The sequence below is a fragment of the Beauveria bassiana genome (genome assembly GCF_000280675.1).
Source record: "Beauveria bassiana ARSEF 2860 unplaced genomic scaffold BBA_S00017, whole genome shotgun sequence".
NCBI classification, from domain to species: domain Eukaryota; kingdom Fungi; phylum Ascomycota; class Sordariomycetes; order Hypocreales; family Cordycipitaceae; genus Beauveria; species Beauveria bassiana.
Window position 1 is genome coordinate 585,990 of NW_007930852.1, and position 19,070 is coordinate 605,059.

General features: G+C 52.8%; 5 protein-coding genes across 5 annotated transcripts; 4 read left to right on the forward strand and 1 right to left on the reverse strand.

Moving 5' to 3' along the window:
* Positions 1-2,774: 2,774 nt before the first annotated feature.
* On the forward strand, positions 2,775-4,443 carry BBA_06191 (SET domain-containing protein; the record flags this gene model as incomplete). Its single annotated transcript, XM_008601288.1, has 4 exons — positions 2,775-2,901; positions 2,964-3,589; positions 3,646-3,879; positions 3,976-4,443. The coding sequence occupies 4 exons, from the start codon at positions 2,775-2,777 to the stop codon at positions 4,441-4,443; spliced, it is 1,455 nt and encodes a 484-aa protein (XP_008599510.1).
* Positions 4,444-4,883: 440 nt separating this feature from the next.
* BBA_06192 (adaptor complexes medium subunit family protein) lies at positions 4,884-6,351 on the reverse strand (the record flags this gene model as incomplete). Its single annotated transcript, XM_008601289.1, has 3 exons — positions 4,884-4,964; positions 5,020-6,240; positions 6,313-6,351. The coding sequence occupies 3 exons, from the start codon at positions 6,349-6,351 to the stop codon at positions 4,884-4,886; spliced, it is 1,341 nt and encodes a 446-aa protein (XP_008599511.1).
* Positions 6,352-9,686: 3,335 nt separating this feature from the next.
* BBA_06193 (transcription factor Opi1) lies at positions 9,687-11,722 on the forward strand (the record flags this gene model as incomplete). Its single annotated transcript, XM_008601290.1, has 2 exons — positions 9,687-10,377; positions 10,434-11,722. 2 exons carry the CDS (start codon positions 9,687-9,689, stop codon positions 11,720-11,722), a joined length of 1,980 nt encoding a protein of 659 aa, XP_008599512.1.
* A 2,133-nt stretch (positions 11,723-13,855) lies between these two features.
* Positions 13,856-14,466, forward strand: BBA_06194 (uncharacterized protein; the record flags this gene model as incomplete). Its single annotated transcript, XM_008601291.1, has 2 exons — positions 13,856-13,962; positions 14,025-14,466. 2 exons carry the CDS (start codon positions 13,856-13,858, stop codon positions 14,464-14,466), a joined length of 549 nt encoding a protein of 182 aa, XP_008599513.1.
* A 662-nt stretch (positions 14,467-15,128) lies between these two features.
* BBA_06195 (ankyrin 2,3/unc44) lies at positions 15,129-19,039 on the forward strand (the record flags this gene model as incomplete). Its single annotated transcript, XM_008601292.1, has 7 exons — positions 15,129-15,310; positions 15,384-15,694; positions 15,759-15,860; positions 15,917-16,049; positions 16,228-16,240; positions 16,298-16,426; positions 16,703-19,039. 7 exons carry the CDS (start codon positions 15,129-15,131, stop codon positions 19,037-19,039), a joined length of 3,207 nt encoding a protein of 1,068 aa, XP_008599514.1.
* Positions 19,040-19,070: the final 31 nt, after the last annotated feature.

Consider the following 19,070-nt stretch of genomic DNA (forward strand, 5'->3'; position numbering starts at 1 on the left):
TCGAGCCGAGGCCGTGTGACACTGTGTACATTGAAGAGGGTGCCATGAATAATTTTAAAAGTCAACTCAGCACAGCTTGTGCATGCGTCAGTCGCGTCTTGTGATACTCGGCAATTGCTCGTTCTTCAAACAGTCTGCGGTGAAAACAATGTGTTTTCGGCAGTTTGGTTGCTCCTCTGCCTCGAACTTCATCTTTACTTCGTAGCTACTTCAGGCTGGGTCGAGAAACGCCACACACATTGCAGCATGGATGTTGCACAGCAGACACCAGCTGCGTTGACAAGCAGACAAGGCAGCCGTTCGAATGCAAATCCCAACGCCAGTAGCTCACAACTTAGGATTCGTCTAATGTTTGTATTTATACATACTATTTATGTGCATCAGAGCAAATAATTGAAAGATGCCGTGTGATAAGAAGGCTCTGCGTAATAACCAAGTTAGTCACAGTTGTATCTGTAGTATGAAGGCCGAGGCGATGATCCGGCGGAAAATCCTGCCCAAGCCACTGTACCAGCAGTGTCGATCAAGATCTCGAAATTTTCTCCCAGATTTTTCTTTGGAATCTCAGCCACCAACTTGCGAGCCTAAGTAGAGTAGCTACTGGTACAACGGCCATCTCGGCCCTGGCTGTAGCGCTTCAACGTCAGAGATAAGGTTTTGTCAGCCACCATACGACGCCCCAGTATTAACTTGTCATCTTGTTGGTGGATTAGTGATTAGCCACCCCAGTGGTCCTCTGTGCTTTGTTTGATGCTTTTCCTTTGCAGTTTCCGCTAACTACTTAGCCCTTCAGGCGAGCCGTGTGTCGTCTAGGGCGGTCAACTACACTAGACGACTGCTGCCCGAGTGCTGGGAGCACCACGATCATTCCAACATGATTTTGTAGCTGACGATTTTTGCCAAAATTGTTGGTCCGATGACGAGGCAAAAATCCTTGCACTGTGAAGAGGGAGGCTGTGCCGAGAAGACCCAAAGACTGCATGCCGCCGTCTTCTTGGCAGTTCCCCGCTTCTGTCCAGCACTGGTCTTGGCTTATGCTTCTTTCTTGGCGCATGCGGCGGGAGTGGGATCTCCTATCACCGAATCAAAGAAGCATATCTCAAGCCAACTAGTGCCAGTCAGAATGTAATAGAGGGAAGAATCAAGGTAGGAAAATTTTCAGGGCAACTCGTATTCATGTACACCATCAGCAACGTTCTGGTCAAGGAAGCTGCTTAGCGCCTATACAGCAGTGTTTTCTGATTACTTTTAATTATCCTTGTTGCTGTCAATCGATCGTGTGTCTCGATCCTCAGCTTTGCCAATTTGCTGACATCATTTTGCAGGCTGTCCATACCGATTGTAATATTGAGGAAATTTTACAGTCTCAATATTGATGTTATTAGTCTCTGCCCACGTGTTTGTCTACATTGCCTCGACTGGCGAGCCCGCGCGCCAACGTCGCTGCTAGCGCCTTGGTATGTCCGCCCTATTTGCACCAAAACAGAACTGCCGATACGCTTGCAACGCGAGATCAGCCCTAACAAGGGAATTTCAACATAGAAAGAGAGAAAAGGCATGCAATAAAAAGGAATTATTTCGGGGAATGAGGAACAAGGGCAGAATAGTGGCAATAATTCCTGATAAGCAGCCAGCAAACTCAAGCTTATTATCATACTTCCAACTAATCATCTGAGTCTACATGTAGACTTGATGGACTGTCATATGCAGCCAATTGTGCCCCCAAGTCTAAAGACAGACTTACTGCTGGGTACTATACGGATGCAGTTGCTGAAACGCCCTGTCCAAGTCATTCGAGACAGGCTGCAACCACAAACAGTCAAAAGATCATGGAACATGCTGTCGCAATGTAGCTCAGTGCCGAGCAAGCCGAGACAAGGCAGCCAAGGTACTATGTGTATTGCAGCTCCAGCGCAACGATAGTTGCAAGATTTGCCGTATATGCGGTGCAAGATGTTTGTAGCTTGAGCAGCCTTTGTTCTAGACCGTCAGCTGAATGGAAGCAACGTAGATCGTCAGCTGAGAAGTACAAACGCTCAGAAATAAACCGCGGCAGTTGCGCTTCCGATTTATCAACAAGCCACCACCACCACGCCCTGTGCGCATCGATTGCCCCCCAGAGGCTCAAGTCGCGAATCTCAGACAGCCATGATGCCACCAGAAACAAAGAGGCTTGGCGGCGCATGCACGCTCTGTGTCCAACGTAGTTCAAAGACAGAGCCCAGAGTGCGGTTCGGTGTCAGCATGTAGCTGGCTTTGTATAGGTATGCAGCCTGCAGTGCGACCTATCAGCGCACGCTGTCTGAGCAGGTCACTGCGATTGCGTCAACAATCAAAGTGCCGCCATTGGCTCAAGGCTGAAATCTGGGCCAGAAATGGTAAGGCCGCGATGCTACCCTGAATACAGTGTAGATACGGTGTGAACACGGTAGCCACGATTCGCCGTAAGTATCTGTGCTACTCATGGCGGACATGAATGAAACAAAACATTATCCTCGAGAAATGAACAGAAATTAAGTTGCTAGTATATAGTAGAAATTGCACAAAGCGGCTTGAAAATGGTGTGTTGGGCACCTTGCCTGCTAGATGACATCGCGATGCGGCCTGCGGCACTGTGTGAATTTTCTGCGCTTGCGAGCTGGACCACGATTGACATCACTTTGTCACTCAGACCGGCAAGACTCATTTTATAGAGTGAGAACGGCATTTTATGAGAGAAACTCTCACGCTAGACTCTTTGAAATCTTTTCTTGGTGACTGCAGGACCGGGCACGATGGGAGACTCGTTTGACGAGCTGACAGCTCGCTTCTTGAGCTGGTTCAAACAGCTCCCCGGCGCCACCTTTTCCGATGCCATTGCGATCCAGGACCTACGCGGCCGCAAAGCCGGCCGCGGCATCGGTAAACAGCATCCTCTCCATGCCGCGCTTCCACCCCTCCTCACACTAATCCAACACTCATAGTCGCCCTGCGCGACATTGCTCCCGAGACGGTGCTCTTCACCATTCCCCGTCAAAGCATCATCAACGTCGAGACGTCTGGGCTGCGCTCCCAGCTACCCCAGCTCTTCTCCGACGAGGAGGGCCTCGCGCCGCAGCATGGCGTTGCCGACGACGACCCCCTCTCGTCGTCGCCGCTCGACGCCTGGGGTGCCCTCATCCTGGTGCTGCTCTACGAGCACCTGCGCGGCGCCGCGTCCGCCTGGCGGCCGTACCTCGACGTGCTGCCCGCGACGTTTGAGACGCCCATGTTCTGGACGGGCGCGGAGCTGGGCGCGCTGCAGGCCGGCGCGACGGCGGGCAAGGTCGGCCGCGAGAGCGCCGAGGACACGTTTCGTGGGATCCTGCTGCCGGTGGTGCGCGCGCACCCGGACGTCTTTCAGGGCAGCGCGGCGCTGAGCGACGAGGCGCTCGTTGCGCTCGCGCATCGCATGGGAAGCACCATCATGGCGTACGCGTTTGATTTGGAAAATGACGAGGAGAGGGAGGATGAGGAGGACGAAGACGGCTGGGTGGAGGACCGCGATGGCAAGGCCATGATGGGCATGGTGCCGATGGCGGACATTCTGAATGCGGATGCAGAGTTTAATGTGCGTGGCCTGGTTTTTGGATGGGCCTGGAGCATGATACTGATGATGAGAAACAGGCACACGTAAATCACGGCGACAACGAGCTCACCGTCACCGCGCTCCGCCCGATCAAGGCCGGCGAGGAGATTCTCAACTACTATGGCCCGCATCCCAACTCGGAACTCCTCCGCCGCTACGGCTACGTGACCGAGCGCCACTCACGGTACGACGTGGTTGAGATTCCCTGGGAACTGGTCGAAGCCGCCACCGTGTCGCAGCTGGGTCTATCACAAGAAGCCTGGGCCAAAGTGGTACGTTTGCACCCCATCCTTCTTCTACATGTTTACCTTTTTCCTGTTGTGTTACCACATTGCTTTATCAATGCTAACGAAAAGAAAAAAAAACAGCGTGGCCAGCTCGACGAGGATGAGATGGAAGACACCTTTGTCCTTGAGCGCGAGTGCCCCGACATTCTCCCCACCGGCCTCTTCCCCCCTTCGCCCCCAGCCCACTTCGCCGGCCTTCCCGGCGACCTGCAAGAGCAGCTCCACGAGTTCCTGCGCGCCGTCCGCGCCGTCGACGCCGAGCTCGTCCCCGACAGGCGGCGCAAGCGCGACGAGCTGCAGACGACCATTGTCGCGCGCGCGCTGGCCGCGCTCGAGGCGCAGTACCCGACGACGCTGGCGCAGGACGAGCAGCTTCTCGCAGGCGGCGGGCCGCCGCTGAGCGACAAGGAACGCATGGCCGTCGTGGTGCGCGTGGGCGAAAAGAGGCTGCTGAGGGAGGCGAGGGCGTTTTTGGAGGCCGAGGCGCAGCAGCAGGGGCAGCAGCATCAGGGCGGCGAGAGTCCGGTGAAGAAACCGAGACTGGAGTGAAGAACGAAAATCTGCACAAAGTGATTTTGCTCTTCTCAGCGGGCCATGACGATTACGGATGATTTAAAATGATGCATTGTGTTTTGGGTGATTATTCAAAAAGGATCCGCAGTCCTCTCCTCATCACAGAGGACAGTCGGGCTGTAAAAAATCTAAAAATCTTAACCTCAGGGCTCTCCCGAGTTGGGAATTTGCAAAAAACATTACGGGGCGATTTATATACCCTTGGATCAGAGCAAGAAAAGTAAAAGCAGTGTACCAGACGAATATACATCAATGGACAGTCATCTTTTTGCATCATCATAAATGTTTTGTTGTCTATTCATGTTTCAGCCATGACCCGACTGGCACAGGTTAAACCATGCTTTCAGATCCTTTTTTTTTGTGCCTTGATTGAAACGCATTTCAGTCATCTATATGTACGGGTATGGGGGGCCACGTTAGATGGCGTCTGGTAGTCGCACGGCAATGTCGCCAGACTGTGTTATGTATCGAACCCAGGGCAGCGAGGGATATTGCAGCTAGGGCTTGTTAGTACTGAGACTTGACTTTGCAGATACTTTGTGCTTTGCTTACCTTTGGTTCTGTGATCTTCAGATAGCGGACCTGGATGCCACTCGTCGTAAAGTAGGGAATTTCAAACTTGACCTGAATCGGCCTCTTGGCGCCCTTGCCGCCGACACCGCCCATGCTGCCGCCAAAACCGCCCGTCATACCGCCGCCCGAGTCGTCATCGCCGCGGACACTGGGCAGGCCGAGCTCGGCGCGCATGAGAAACTCCTTGTTGCCGCCAAACTGCTTAATCTTCCAAATGATTGCGCTCTGCTCGGGCGCGTAGTGAACGGAGCCAATATTCGTGCGGAAGCGGGGCGAGTCGGCGTCGTCGGGGACGGGGACGATGATCTCGACATTGTTGGCGGTGCTGCGGCGTTTGAACTGAGCGCGAGCCTTGAGCATGTACTCAATACGGGAGCCCGAGTGGGACTCAATGGCGCACTCAACCCAGATGAGGGGCTTAACGTGCGTGTTGAGGCGATAGGACATGAGCTCAAACTCGCCGTCGGGGGGAATAAAGGAGATTGTGCGGTCGTTTTCGAAGCGCGCGAGACGGACGCACTGGTGGAACTTGACGTCCTCCATTTCAATGGCCTTGCCGCGGGTGGTGCGGCCCGTCGTTTCAAACATGACCTTGTCATTGAGGCCAAGGCGCAGCTCGGGCATGCCTGAGAGGTAGCACTTCATCTTAATGGCGCCGAGGATTTCACTGCGTAGCACGTTGCCGTTGGAGCCGATGAGCAAGTTGAGGCTCTCGACAACGTCGAGAAAGACTTCGTTTTTGCGGTAGCGGATGCCCTCGGAGCGCCACGACACGGCGTTGGTGACGGCGATGGGCGGGCGCGCCTGAATCTCAAGCTTGTGCGACTCCTGCGTGATGTATTCTTGGAGGATCTTCGACTCTGTCGTCTGTGGGTAGCCAAAGTCCATCATCTCGTCGAGCAGCTCGTAAATGATGACAAAGTTGTCGCGAATCGACTCCTCCTCGAGGGCCTTGAAGTACTCGGTAAACACCTCGACAATCTTGTGCAGGAAGAGGATTATTTCGGCGGCGTTGGTGTTGCGCTTGGTGAGGGCGAGCAGGTAGAGGTTGTTGTGGCGGATGTAGAGGTAGTTGATGCCCTCGTGGGAAAAGCACGGCGGCACGGCCGAGGATTCTTCTTCGGCTTCGGAGAGGAGAATGGGGAACTTTTCGACGGCCGACATGGGAATGTCACCACGGTAGTTGCGAGCAAGCAAGGTCTACAGTAGCATGGCATCGTAATTAGTAGGCCGGGTAAATATCAACTCGGTCGAGTACAATTGTGCGCGTACCTTGCCCTTGAGGTCGAGAAAGAAGAGCGCCGACGCCATGGTGATGGTGGCGTGAGATCTGTTACGGCGTGTGGATGGACGGATCGAGGGGCAGCGGGGATGGAGCTGCTGCGGTGTACACGACGACTGTCGAGAAATCGAGGATCAATTAAAATTAAGGAAAGCTGGCCTCATGCAGTATCGTATACTGCAGAGCTACTGTGGCCCAGCGAGAAGAAAGACGGGCCGCCTAGAGTAGCTTGGCGGGGAGTTCGAATGGGCGCGTGGGATGAAGTTGAGATTTGGCATCTACACAGCAGTCAAGCTGTGCTTGCGACGGCCAGTAGCATCACTGAACGGCAAAACCGCGGGGCAAGAGGCTGACGGGTTGGCGAGTAGGTCACGTGCATACTGAAATTTGGAGAGCGGGTCGAGGGAACAAAATCTGCAGAGCGCGTTTGCTTTTCAAATTTACTCCTTCTCCTCAACGCACCCTCTAGACAGTGCAGCTCATCGCCTAGCTCGATACTGATGGGCATTCTGCCATTTCAGTATTCAGGCCGTGGATGAAGTCGCGATTTCGTGGTGCGGAGATGGACTCATGTGGTTTCATAAGAACTGACCGAGCATATACTACGTTGCTTGGACGGTGTCAGAGAAGCCGGACATTCTTTTTTTTTCTTGATTCTTGTTCCTTGATTCCGATATCCTGCGAAAGGTTGCACAGCCGCAGACTACTTGTCAGTCTGGCAGCATAAGCTCGGTTGCTTTTCATTGCCTCGGACTACTGCATGCCGATAGCATTGCCCGTGAAACATTTTTGGGTCGTAGATACTTGCGCGATGCATTAAAGCCACTGGCCGCGCCATACTTCAACGGTGCGCATGGCAATTGAAGTGGCAAAGTGTGGCGCGGTCTGGGGAAACTCTAAGCCCGGCTTGGTGACGACTTTGACGAGTGGCATGACCGAATCTGTCGGCGCGCATCTCAACAGTTTCTGGCCTTGGCTGTTGCTGACGCACGAGAGTGGCGCACCATCATGTGATGGTAGATCAAGGGACCCCGTGTGTACACTAGGACCAGCTTTTGATTTGCAGCGCTACATCTCTTTCGGGGAACGGGGGCAATCAAGAGGCATCCGTGTGTACTTTGTAAGATTTGGATAAGGAATCTCAGTTTGATGAACATGTTGCGATAGGGATGAAGCGGGATGACGGCAATGGTCGTATCTTGATACGAGGCGTGAGATGATGGTCGGCGCCGAGGTCAGCGCTGGTTTACGAGATTGGTTATCATTAATGACTGCCAACTTTCAGATTCAGAGTCCCTGAGTCGAGTCTCATGCAACTTGCAAGCAACGTGCCTGAAACTCACGTTGCGGGTATAACTACGGAGGCAGACACCAGAGCAAACAACAGCGCCAGCATTGTGAATGTTGGATGGATCGGGCGTGTGTGATTGCGCCGGCGAAGAGTACGGAGGGAAAGTTCGAAAAGTGCCAAATTGGGGCGGCAAGACGGAGAAAATTGCAAGGCATTGCGTCACATGCAATTCCGACCAGGCAAGAAGTCGTCTCCACTGATGAGTCCACTCCCTCTACCTTACTGATGACTGAGGCCTGTGGGCAGAGCCTACCAACCTGCCTCTTGACTGCAAAGCCAACACCAGACGAAATGGATCATGGCGAATCTGACAATCTGGTAATCTGGTCGCAAGGTGCTTTTCAATCTTTCAAAGCGGTGTTTATGACGTAGCATAAGCATCATGGTACGACAATTGAATGTGCGCACTTGGTTATAGTTTTTACTGCCAGTTGTCTTGACTGCTCAAGTTTTCCTTGAATGGTGGTACCATTCATCAGTCTCAACACCGCCTGCCACACACAATTAGGCTATACACTGCATCTGTTTTACCAGAGCTTTGCTGCAATTACATCTCTAACAAGTTAGTCAACGGGTTTTTTTGCTTCCTTTTTTGCTTCTTTTTCAGCTTCTTTTGCCCGCTTCTTTTTCCATTGCCGTAGCCGTAGCTAGTTAGTCGGTACCCGCAAAAAGGTCCCGCTGTCGGCCCCCGTAACGTAGCGTGAGAAGCCTGTGATGGCGCTGGTAGCATGTGCTTGCGGGGGATGGCGAGGCAAGGAAAGGAATTGCGCTGGGTTGTCAATGGTGGTCAGATTCATCTTTCCTGCCCGAGATGAATCTAGCTAAAAACATGCTTTTCATTATCAAGGAACCACTTGAAGTGACGGAAGAGCCTTGTCCCGATCGCGCACGGGTGAAACGTGTAACAGTGGAGGGCAGAGGTGGCCGCCGCAGCGCTTTGGTCGAGCTTGTGACGCTTGTGACGGAGCTGACCCGCCTGCAGCCCGCTAGACTACCTACCTAGCCACCCGGCTATTACAAGAAAGATGGCATTTTGCCCTGTTTGATGGAATATGCAAAGGCCGCTGAAATATTATGGTGACAAATGGTAGGCAAAAAGAAGAAAAAAAGTGAAAAGCCGAACCCGTGAGCTTGCAGCGCAGCCGCTTCATTGCCTCTCTTTCTCTCCGTTCGCACGGCACAACACCTGCCAGCCACGTCGTCTTGGTCCGCCCCAACAAATATGTGTGCCCGTGACAGGACATTTTCACAAGCCATTGGAACACGGCCTGATCAAAGCATGATCTTTCGGAAAGGATGGATGAAAATTGAACAGACAATTAAGCACGCAAGCAAGCAAGCAAGCAAGCAAGTAATCGTTAAGAGATATTTCATAGAACCCTGTCTTCCCCAGACTAGGGGACCACCCCAGACTCTCAGTCACCAGGTCCATGAGGCGCATCTAGGTAGGTAATCATCAACACACCCAAAGGCCAAGTCCGCCAGCCGCCACCTTTACTTGAACCCCCCAGCGGACTCGGTGGCCACACATCCTGTCTCATCTCTTTTTTTCCCTTTTCTTGCCTTCCGAAAAAAAAAAAAAGTTTCACGATCGATTACCTACTCATTATCCCGTTGCTCAAATACGCGGCAACATATATTTCCTTGAGAGCTGGAACGGCCTGGTACGCACAGATACATGTACCCCAGCTGAGCAACTGACTGGCTTTCTTCCTTCCCTTCCCCCGCCCCTCCCCTTCTTTTTTTTTTGGCACGGTTTTTTCCCATCGAATTCTCTTTGGAGACAATTCCAAAAAGATTTCTTTTTACAATCTTCATTGCTTATCCAGCTCGAACCCACCGTTTGCGCTTATCCTACCCGAAACTCACCATTTGCCTTGCCACCCATCACTCTTGTCCTGGTTTTAGCGGGCCTCGCTCGCTCAACGCAACCATCAACCATCGCACATGTCAGGCTGATCCTTTCCACGCTACCAGTAGCCGGACACCGAACCACTAATGCAACACAATCACATGCTCGCCACTGCGAGCGCCCATACAAACGACCAGACATTTATGCGTACCACTGGTGCTGTTTCTGGTTCGACTGCCAACAGCGACTCCAGCAGCACCGCCCTCCGCCCCCCATCACCAGCCACGCCCACATCCACGCCATCCACGCCCGCGTCCACCCATGCTCACGGACTGCATCACCTTAATCACCATCATTATCCCTCCCCGCGCAATCCACTCCCTTTTAGCTCTTCTCATCCATCTACGACTTTAAGTCTGCCTCCCCCCAATTACACCCCTTCCGCGGCTGCCTCTGCCTCTGCACCCGCAATCGCCATGGACAGCCCGGCGCTTCCCCCAGCACCAGACTACTCGGCCAAACTGCCTCCTCTAGCCAACCATGATAACAGCAGGACCCTGCCCTCGTTGAGCTCCATCGCCGGACCTCAGCATCACCGTCACATCCTGTCTCTCGATCACTCCGCCATGGCCCCCAGCAATTGGACTCCCCAAGCCAACAACATGTCCTACCGACAACCCCCTCCTCAGCCCTCGCGCGCCCACAGTCCTGCCAACGCCGACTTTGACGGCACAAACAGCGTCACCAGTGATAGCACCCCCGAACATCAAAAAGAAGGAACCCCGACCAGCCTCACCCTCGATGATCCCGACGTCCGACTAGCCGCTGAAGCCCTTGGCGACCTCAGAGCCGGTATGACACCCTAGGCTCTCGTCTCTGCCCAAACGCCGCTAATAATAATCGTCTAGATTTCGTCTCCTCCCCGCCCGACACTTCTGGTCCCATGAGCCCGCCTCCTCAAAACATGCAGGTCGCTGCTCCCTCCTCATCCGCTGCTGGCCCTTCACGACCACCCAGACCTGAGCCGCTTCTTCAGCTTCTCACTACCGCCCATCCCTTAATTGCCTCCACCGTTTCCAACTACCACAGCACCAAGAACTACTCTCCCCGCTTCAAGTCGGGTGCCGAATACGTCGAAGGCTACCTCACGCCCCTTGCAAAGACGGTCAACAGAACCGCTAGAAGGACTGGCGTTGAGGGTGGTGTACGCTGGTTTCTCGGTGGTCGCCGACATGCTGCGCCCACTTCTGAACCTGAGGCTGCCTCCAGTTCTAAAAAGCGTCGCAAGGTCGGCGAGCAGGATGTTCCAGAATCCGAAGACGCCAATGGCTCAAACGACACCTCCCCTCCCACGCCGAAGAGCGCTCGCCGCTCTTCTGTCAGCACCATCGACACCCTGCCCGCATATGACGAGCTACGCTCCCCAGCGTACAGCGAGACGGCTGGCCCTCCCGCTACCTCTCAGAACCAGGCTGCCTGGCAAACACGCCTCTTCATGTCCACCTCTGGACTCAGCGTCGCCATGAGCGCCGAGAGCCTCAAGAGCCTCAAATACTGTCTCAAGTGGCTGCGATGGACCAACGACCGCATGGACAAGGCCATTGGATCCCTCAAAGATGCTCTCGAGGAATACGAGAGCGCCTGCAACACCCAGGCCAGACTCGCGGAGAACAACACTCAAGATAAGGACCAGGTCATGGAAGGAACTGAAGGTGACAGCGGTACCAAGACGCCCGAAGAAGCGCGCACTGAAATCGCAAACCGCATCCAGATCATCAAGACGGATATCCTCAAGACGCTACAAGAAGTTGTCGTCACCGTCTCCAAGTATGCCGGCGGTGCTCTCCCGGAGAACGCGAGAATTCTTGTCCGTCGTCACCTCACCAGTCTGCCTCAGCGTTTCCGCCTCGCCACAATGAACGAAAATTCTGGCAATGCTACCGACAGCGAGACCAGCAAGGACAATAGCCCTGCCCTCCGTGAAGGCGCGCAAAAAGTTCTCGTTCTTGCCAAAGAGGGGCTGGATATGGTGACACAAATCACGGGTGTTCTCGACGGGACCATTGTCAGCGCCGAAGAGTGGTGCGAGCGTATGGGCAAGAAGCGTGAACCAGGCGATGAGTCGATGACTGTCGACGAAAAGGTTGCGCTGGCTATTGCTACAGAGCCTGCTAGCGCCGATGTCAAGATGGGTTGAACGCCTCCTTCAACCAATGAGACGTAAGGAACTTGTTCACGACACAAGAGATATATCTCATGCGAAAACACGGACACGAAAACTGTCGGATTCGTCGGCTATCAGTCCAAAACAGGCTCGACCTCAAAATACCGCCACCCCTCGATGTCTTACGGCGCGCACCACAGCCGGTATTTATCCGATTCAAGAGAATCGCGCCGATCCAGATGGATCACTTTTCTTCATGTATTTTCTTTTGCGAGCTCGACGGACCTTGTCCTGACGCCTGCTATTGTTAGCTGGGAGTATCACAACCTTGTCTGGTCGTTGTGGAATGATACCTGGACTATCGTCCATTCTTCTTTGTGTTTTTTCTTGGTACTGACGTCTCTTTCTCTATCCTGTGCGTGGATGGTATCGACTGGGAGTCGAAAAGGGTCAAGAGCCTTTCAATGTTATAGTGGGTTGGGAAAGCCTGCTTTGGTTGGAAAATCGGCGTTTTTCTGGAGAGTTCTTTTCATGATTTAGCCCGTCTTTCTACGGAGTTTGTTTTCGTATTTCAGTGTACTTACTTCGCCATTAGCCTTGTACAATCAAGTATACTCGGACTCGACAATTACTGATGCAGCCAAGTCAAATCAAGTGAGCAGCTCTGACAGGCTAAGCTTATCCAATATCAAGAGGCGCTCGACAACATGCTTGGCCTTTGCAACGCCGTTTTGTCGCAGAGAAACGAAGAGCACTGCGTCGCTGGTGAAGCATTTTTGCCGATGTCGTGAGGCTCGGGGCTGGCCAGTACGCGGGAACCCTTCCAAGAAACTGTGAAAAAGGCCATGCGAACTGTATCGACCATCTGCGAAGCACATGCTTCTGTTGGCCAAGTGCCATTCTGGTGCGTACCGCGACGTGATGGCGATCGACATGGAAAGGAGAATGGCTTGGCCGAGCTAGATGCCTTTGCTTGTTTTCTTCGAGTGACGAATGAGCGGACCAAAACCCCGTGGATACAGCGGTATTGCACACTCAGGGGGAAACTCTTTTGAGCACACCAAACATCAGCCTGAGGTGTCAAAAACCCGCCGCTGCTGCCTGGCCAGTCGCTTTAGTCTGTTAGTCTTTTGAGTGGTGCGTCAATCCACTTGACAAAAAGCATGACTACTAGGTCGCTTTGTCACACCAAGGCTGTTTTGGTCGTTTTTAACACACGAGTGAAGCGTCCTGGGTGTGGTCCAACGTCACACGACATGTCCAACAGTGAAAGGCTGCACGACTGTGTGTGGTAATTGAGGGCCTCCAATACGTCTACATTGGCCTGGAAATGCTGGACGGTATTGACACGCCTAGCAAACACGAATTTTCTTCAGGGTCTTCACACCCGCGGGTCCAGGAGCTCCGTGGCGTTGTAGATTTGATTGACGCTCCTATGAAACGTTTGGAACGAGGCGGTTGGTTGAGTGTGAGCCAAGTCACCGAAAACGATGTTGATTTCAAGAGGCCAAGGTTGGCAACCCCTCATCGGGAGCCCAGCCTGCCATTGTTGACGGAAGAACAGGAATCCCCGGCGAGGAAGCGAAGCAGAATTGTTTGAGCAAGTCTTGGAATCGCACGTGTATAACACTCGAAACACAAACTCAGCGAAACAGAGTGATATGAGAGGTTCTAGAAAGCACATTATAACACTCAAGACACACTATCAAGTGAAATCACTTTTGAGGGGGCAGCCGGCAACATCCAGCCGCCTCTTCACATCGCCTAGTGATGATCCGTGTGGAGTTGGCTTGAATTCCAGAAATACGCTAGCTCGCTCCATTTGCAACGATGCCTAGTGATGCTTGCTATAAGGTTGCGATTCAGCGGCGCACTTGTTAGGTATTGATGCGGGTGAAGGGATATCTCTGGTGACACCACCCCTTGAGTGAGACTTCAGATTGGATATTTATAAATAGAGGATGAGTAGAAACGAGATGACTAAGCGCTGTAACCCTCACTCGGTTGAGGGGGCAAGATACTCATCGAAACGTGATCAAGAACACCAGGATATTGAGGGTCATGATGGTCAAAGCTTCGATGACTACGCGTCGGCAGTTCGAACTCGGCTTATAGAACACAAATTTTATGTATCGTCTCAACTTGCGCAAAACTCACGAGAGCAAGATGTTTGGACGACCTAGGTCGAGTATCTCTGCCATCTCTACTACTGGCAATATCGTTATGCAGGCATCATGGCCAGGATGGAAGACGAGCATGCCAAAGCATGGCAAGTTTTTTGAAAAATCTCTGTGGAGGCTAGAGGCCAACTATCCGTACAACTTGCCTGGGCAAGGCCCGCTGTGTTTGGGATTGAAGAGCTCGGGAATAGGTTGAAAGGCACCGAGGATGCGATTGACAAGTATTTTCGGGCAATGAAAAAAAATATCGACGCGTTGAAAAATTGGAGGAAGCAAAAGAAGAGAGCAGCATGGGCACGCGAGCAAATCGCGGCGATTGCGACGGAACAGGAAAAGAAAGCGGCCGACGAGAGGGCTGCTGTTGCTGCCACTGCTGCTAGTCCCCCCGACGACAAGAGAAAAGAAAACGGCAAACGGAAGCGGAGTGGAGAAGATGACGAGGCTCGGTCGGTATCCAAAAAGACAAGGAAGAGCGCCGAGGAGCAGAATCGAGGTTTGGTAACGGCAGAGAAGCAGGAGCAAGACGAGAGTGGCGCGACACGGCGTAGCGCGCGGCTGGTTTCAGGGAAGACGGGAAAAGCAGCTTCAAGGTCCTAGCACACTTTGGAAAAAGGGATAATAAGTAGGGAAGGATCTGGCACAACGAGTAACTGTCTAGCAGGACTTGCAGGAATGTATTCGTATCGCTCGCCCTGGCAGTCAAGTGGCAGTCCGTTCTGTCAAAGGAGCATTAGCCCTTACAATAAATATTTTTCTTTGCGTAGTAAACTAGACTTGGATTATCGGGTTTATTACCATAATGCAGGTTTTTAGTAGCCGCCGGGGCTGAGTTACACGGCAGAGGCGTAGTCTTGTACAGCGGCGGCCTTGTCTTTTTGAGTGTAGCCTTGGTGGCAGGTTTTTGAAGCAGGGCGCTATAAGACGGGTCATTGTTACACGAATATGTTGTTATACGAGTATATTTGGCGGCGTTTAAGCCAAGATGCAATGGTACGCACCGAGATGACGCACTAGGTAGGGGTAGCACATTATTATCACAACATCAGGTCCTCTACACAGTGTTACTGCGAGGAACAGCGTCGGCATGAACCTTGACATCATTTTACCTGCAAGAAGACTAGCAAGATTATCCGAAATCTGATGGATGCCTTTTTCGCGGCCTGATAACTGAGTCACTGATCAAGCAGCTGAAAAAGCTCCAGGCAGCCGGCACACTCACAACCTCTGCAACACGCATTGCGTTCTGGGTTGTTGTTCTAATGTCGCGCCCAAATGAGCCTGTATGCGCCCGAGATATTTTATCTTGGGACGAGTCCCGCCTGAATTCCTTCTTGAAAGCGTGCCGCGTCACTGGCAGCCGCGATCTGGAACTCTCCGACGCGGTGACTGATGTTGACCGCCTTTCGACTCTCGAGCACTACGAGCTCAAGCTCAAAATAACGTGGGTTTTGGATTTGAAAGGTCCCAGAACCTGACTTTGGAAAGCCCAGTAGCTAACTACAGTTTTCCAAAAGCACATGGGTTCGAGAGCAGAATGCGTTGACTGAGTCGGCAGGAGAAGAAGATGCGAGAGCCGATACGGAGCACACTCGAAAAGATGAGGAGGGCGACGAAGCTGAGTCTGGACCTACTCCCGGCGGCAAGCACAAGGGCAGGATGAAGCGAGAAAAATCTGAAGAAACGTCGCAACCTACCTCGAAGAAGGCGAAAACGGGAGGTCAACAGGCTCGCACTCCGCAGCGCAAAGGAACGAGCAGCCCATTGACCGCACCCTCGCCACGTCGCAGTCGACGTCTTGCTGCCTTGGCTACTATATCGTCGGATGGTCAGAAGTCTACGTCAAACCAGTGAGGAAAGAAGTGATAAGAGCTTCGAGAAAAGTCTCCCAGTTGAATCAGGGGTATGTGTGTCGCTCGAATGCTGCGACGACGACGAGGACTCTTATAAGCGCCTATCGAGATTGCATTTGGAGCGGGCTGCTGCACTGTTGGGTGAGTCGGCCGGAAAGAGACATTTTCCACAGAGCGTGTATTCGTTTTTTATATAGCATTATTTAATCTGCAGCGTAATTGTGCCTTTGTTGAGCTTGGATATGCTCATGGCCAGCACGGCGAGAATGGAGAGACTGCGCTCACACAATACCCGACTTGTGCTACCCTTTTAGCGCAGAGGCCACATTTGTAAAACTGTAAAGGAGTGATTGATGAATAGTATTATTGTTCACTGTCTTCGTTTTATTTACCATCACATGAACCGCTGGTGACGTGCTAAAAAAAGCGTCTCGCTGTGTGCTGTAGCCAGCGTTCGAAAAGAACAGGTCTACATTTTACCCCTACAATTATAAATACGTACTGCTAGACCAAAGATGTTAGTAAGTCAATTGTTCTTGCCACCCTCATCAGAGAGTTTATACTGTCGTAACAACCAGGGTTGTAAAAAGAGACAAAGTGGTAGAAGAGAGTATCTGCCACTGGGTCTCTCAGCCGGGACGCAAAACGCTGTGAAGATGGATGTCTCGAAACAAGATCGATCCCAAGCCGAATTCGATCAAATCTGTGTTGGTCTACCATTTCACTGGGCAGTATCGCGTTGAGTCTCATCTCGGAATTGGCTGCCAATTCCTAGCGTCGCCATCTTGAAATCAGTTGCCCCGCTACATGGCCGCAGCGCAATCAGCCTCACGAAAGCCACAAGATTTATGACTCTGCCTTGTTAGCCTCGTCTTTCTGCTTGGCTTCGTGCATGTTCTTAGCTTCGTCCTTGTCAAAAAACCTCAACATCGGAGGTCATGGATCCCCTGAGCGCCATTAGCTTGGCGTCGTCCATTGTACAGTTTGTGCAGTTTGGCTTCCAAATCGCCGACCGCCTGCAAGACCTGACCGCCAAGCACCCAGGACAAGTGCCCAGGGCGCTGCAAGGCATATCGATGCATCTGCCGCTGCTGGCCAACTCGCTGTCCAAGATTATCAAGTCGGACTCGCGCGTGGGCGCTTTCGACTTTGACACGCGATGCATCCTCAAGGGCATCGTGTCGGGCTGCCTGACCCAGGTCCAGGAAGTCGAGGCCATGCTGCAAGAGATTGCCTGCACGCCGGGCGACTCTCTGAAAACCAAGCTGAAAAAAGTCTTGACGAGTGTAAAGTACCAGGAGAAGCTGTCGCGGATCGAGCGGAACCTCGACACGTACATTTCTGTCCTGATTCTGCACCACGTTGTTGATGCGGCGGATGCGCCCAAAGACTTGCTCGACGAGACGTATTACGACGTGCGCGAGAAACTGGCCGACGCCTATGTCGAGCGCAAAAGTCTCCTCGAGCAGCTTGACGCTCACTTTTATGACGCGTCTCGCTCACAAGTCACCTCGCCCACGGTTTTGTTGCTCTCTGGTAACAAGGGCGCAGGCAAGACGCAGCTTGCGCTTGGATACTGCCGAGCCGCCCACGAGCTGCAGCAGTTTCGCACTGTCTTCTGGCTGGACGCCTCTACGCTCGAGAATCTGAGTCTGGGATTTGAGCGCATGTATGCCGCTGTCAACCAGAATATTCAGGGCGCTCGCGCAGATAAGATCAATTTTATGCGCAATTTCCTGGAAGAGCTCTGGCACCCCTGGCTACTGGTCCTCGACAACTACGACTCTGCGCTCTTGTACAACGACATTATGGACTTTTTACCCAGTCGGGGTACCGGTGCGATACTGCTGATTTCCGAGGAAGAGGAAAACGGGCTTGGAAAGGTCCTCTACGTACCAAACTACTTGAGGCCCCATGAGCAAAGCCGTGTAGACTCGTTGCTGCAATCTGCAGTTCAAAACAAAGATTTTGCTGCCATCAGGGAGGCTGTTGAGCAAGGAGCCGACGTCAACACCAAAATCTGGGATCAATGGCCTTGTATACACCGCCTTGCCCTTTTTGGCATGGAAGACGCCGTCAAGTATCTCGTGGACCATGGCGCCAATCTACAAATTGATGCCCAAGTTGCTCCGACCCTGCACTGGGCTGCTGTTGATGGAAGTGAAGGTACAACTCGACTTTTTCTCGACTACGAAGACAAGCAACTCGTCTTTTACTCTCCGGCTACGCATCAAGCTGCCTTCACCGCAGCTGTTGAGAACGGGCACATGGACGTCGCACGAATGCTGCTCCAGAGACGCAATGTCAGCATCCACGCGCCCAATCGATATCAGGAAACCGCGCTGGAGAGCGCAGCAGACAAGGGCAAGGTTGATTTGGTGGAATTCTTGATTAGTCAAGGCGCGCTCCGCGACAATAAGAGGCCAGGTGAGGAAGCTTTGATCAAGGCAGCGGCCCGTGGACATTTAGACACGGTGAAAATACTCTGCCGCAAAGGCAATGTCAATGTCAATGCTCGTCGCGAGTCCGGAGATACTGCGCTGGTACTGGCAGCTGACTCGGACTACAACGCCACGACGCTTGAATTGGCGGAATTTCTGCTGGAGAATGGCGCACACCCCGACCCGGTTGGCTATCAAGATGGCCTGCTTCATCGGGCCTGTGTCCGGGGTAAACTAGACTTTGTCAAACTGCTCCTGAAGCACAATGCCGATCCGACAATCATTGGTGCTGGATACTGTCCCCTTCAGTACGCCCTCAAATACGATCATCCGGAAATTGTCAATGTGCTGTTAAACACAGAGATGCACAAAGCAGAGAAGCGCAAGGCGGCCTGGATCGACTCTGCTTTGCTATTTGCGGCTAGGATAGGCAAGCGCGGAGCTGTCTTGCAGCTCCTCGAGCAAGGCGCCGACATTGATGCCCGGCTGGATGAGGGCCATTCCCCCACAGGCGCGACGAGCCTTTTACTTGCCATCCTAGAAAGCCATGTGCGGACGGCGCAGTTTCTCGTGCGCCGCAAAGCGCGGCAGGACATTGCAGATGCGCAAGGACGCTTACCGCTGCCGTCCGCCGTGGCGGGCGGGCACCATTTGCTCGTGCGAGACTTGATTCGTGCGGGAGGGGATGCGAATATGACGAGTGGCGAGAATGGGGATACTATGCTGATGATTGCTGTCGCGGGCAAGCACGAAAAGGTCGTAGAGGTGCTGCTGGAGAATGGAGCGGATGCTGAATTGGCGAATAAGTTTGGGGAGATTGCACTCGATATTGCAGAGGAAAAGAATTTTAAAGATGTCATAAAATTGCTGAAGAAATGAGTCCTGAAAAGCAAACTGGTATCGAGAGTTG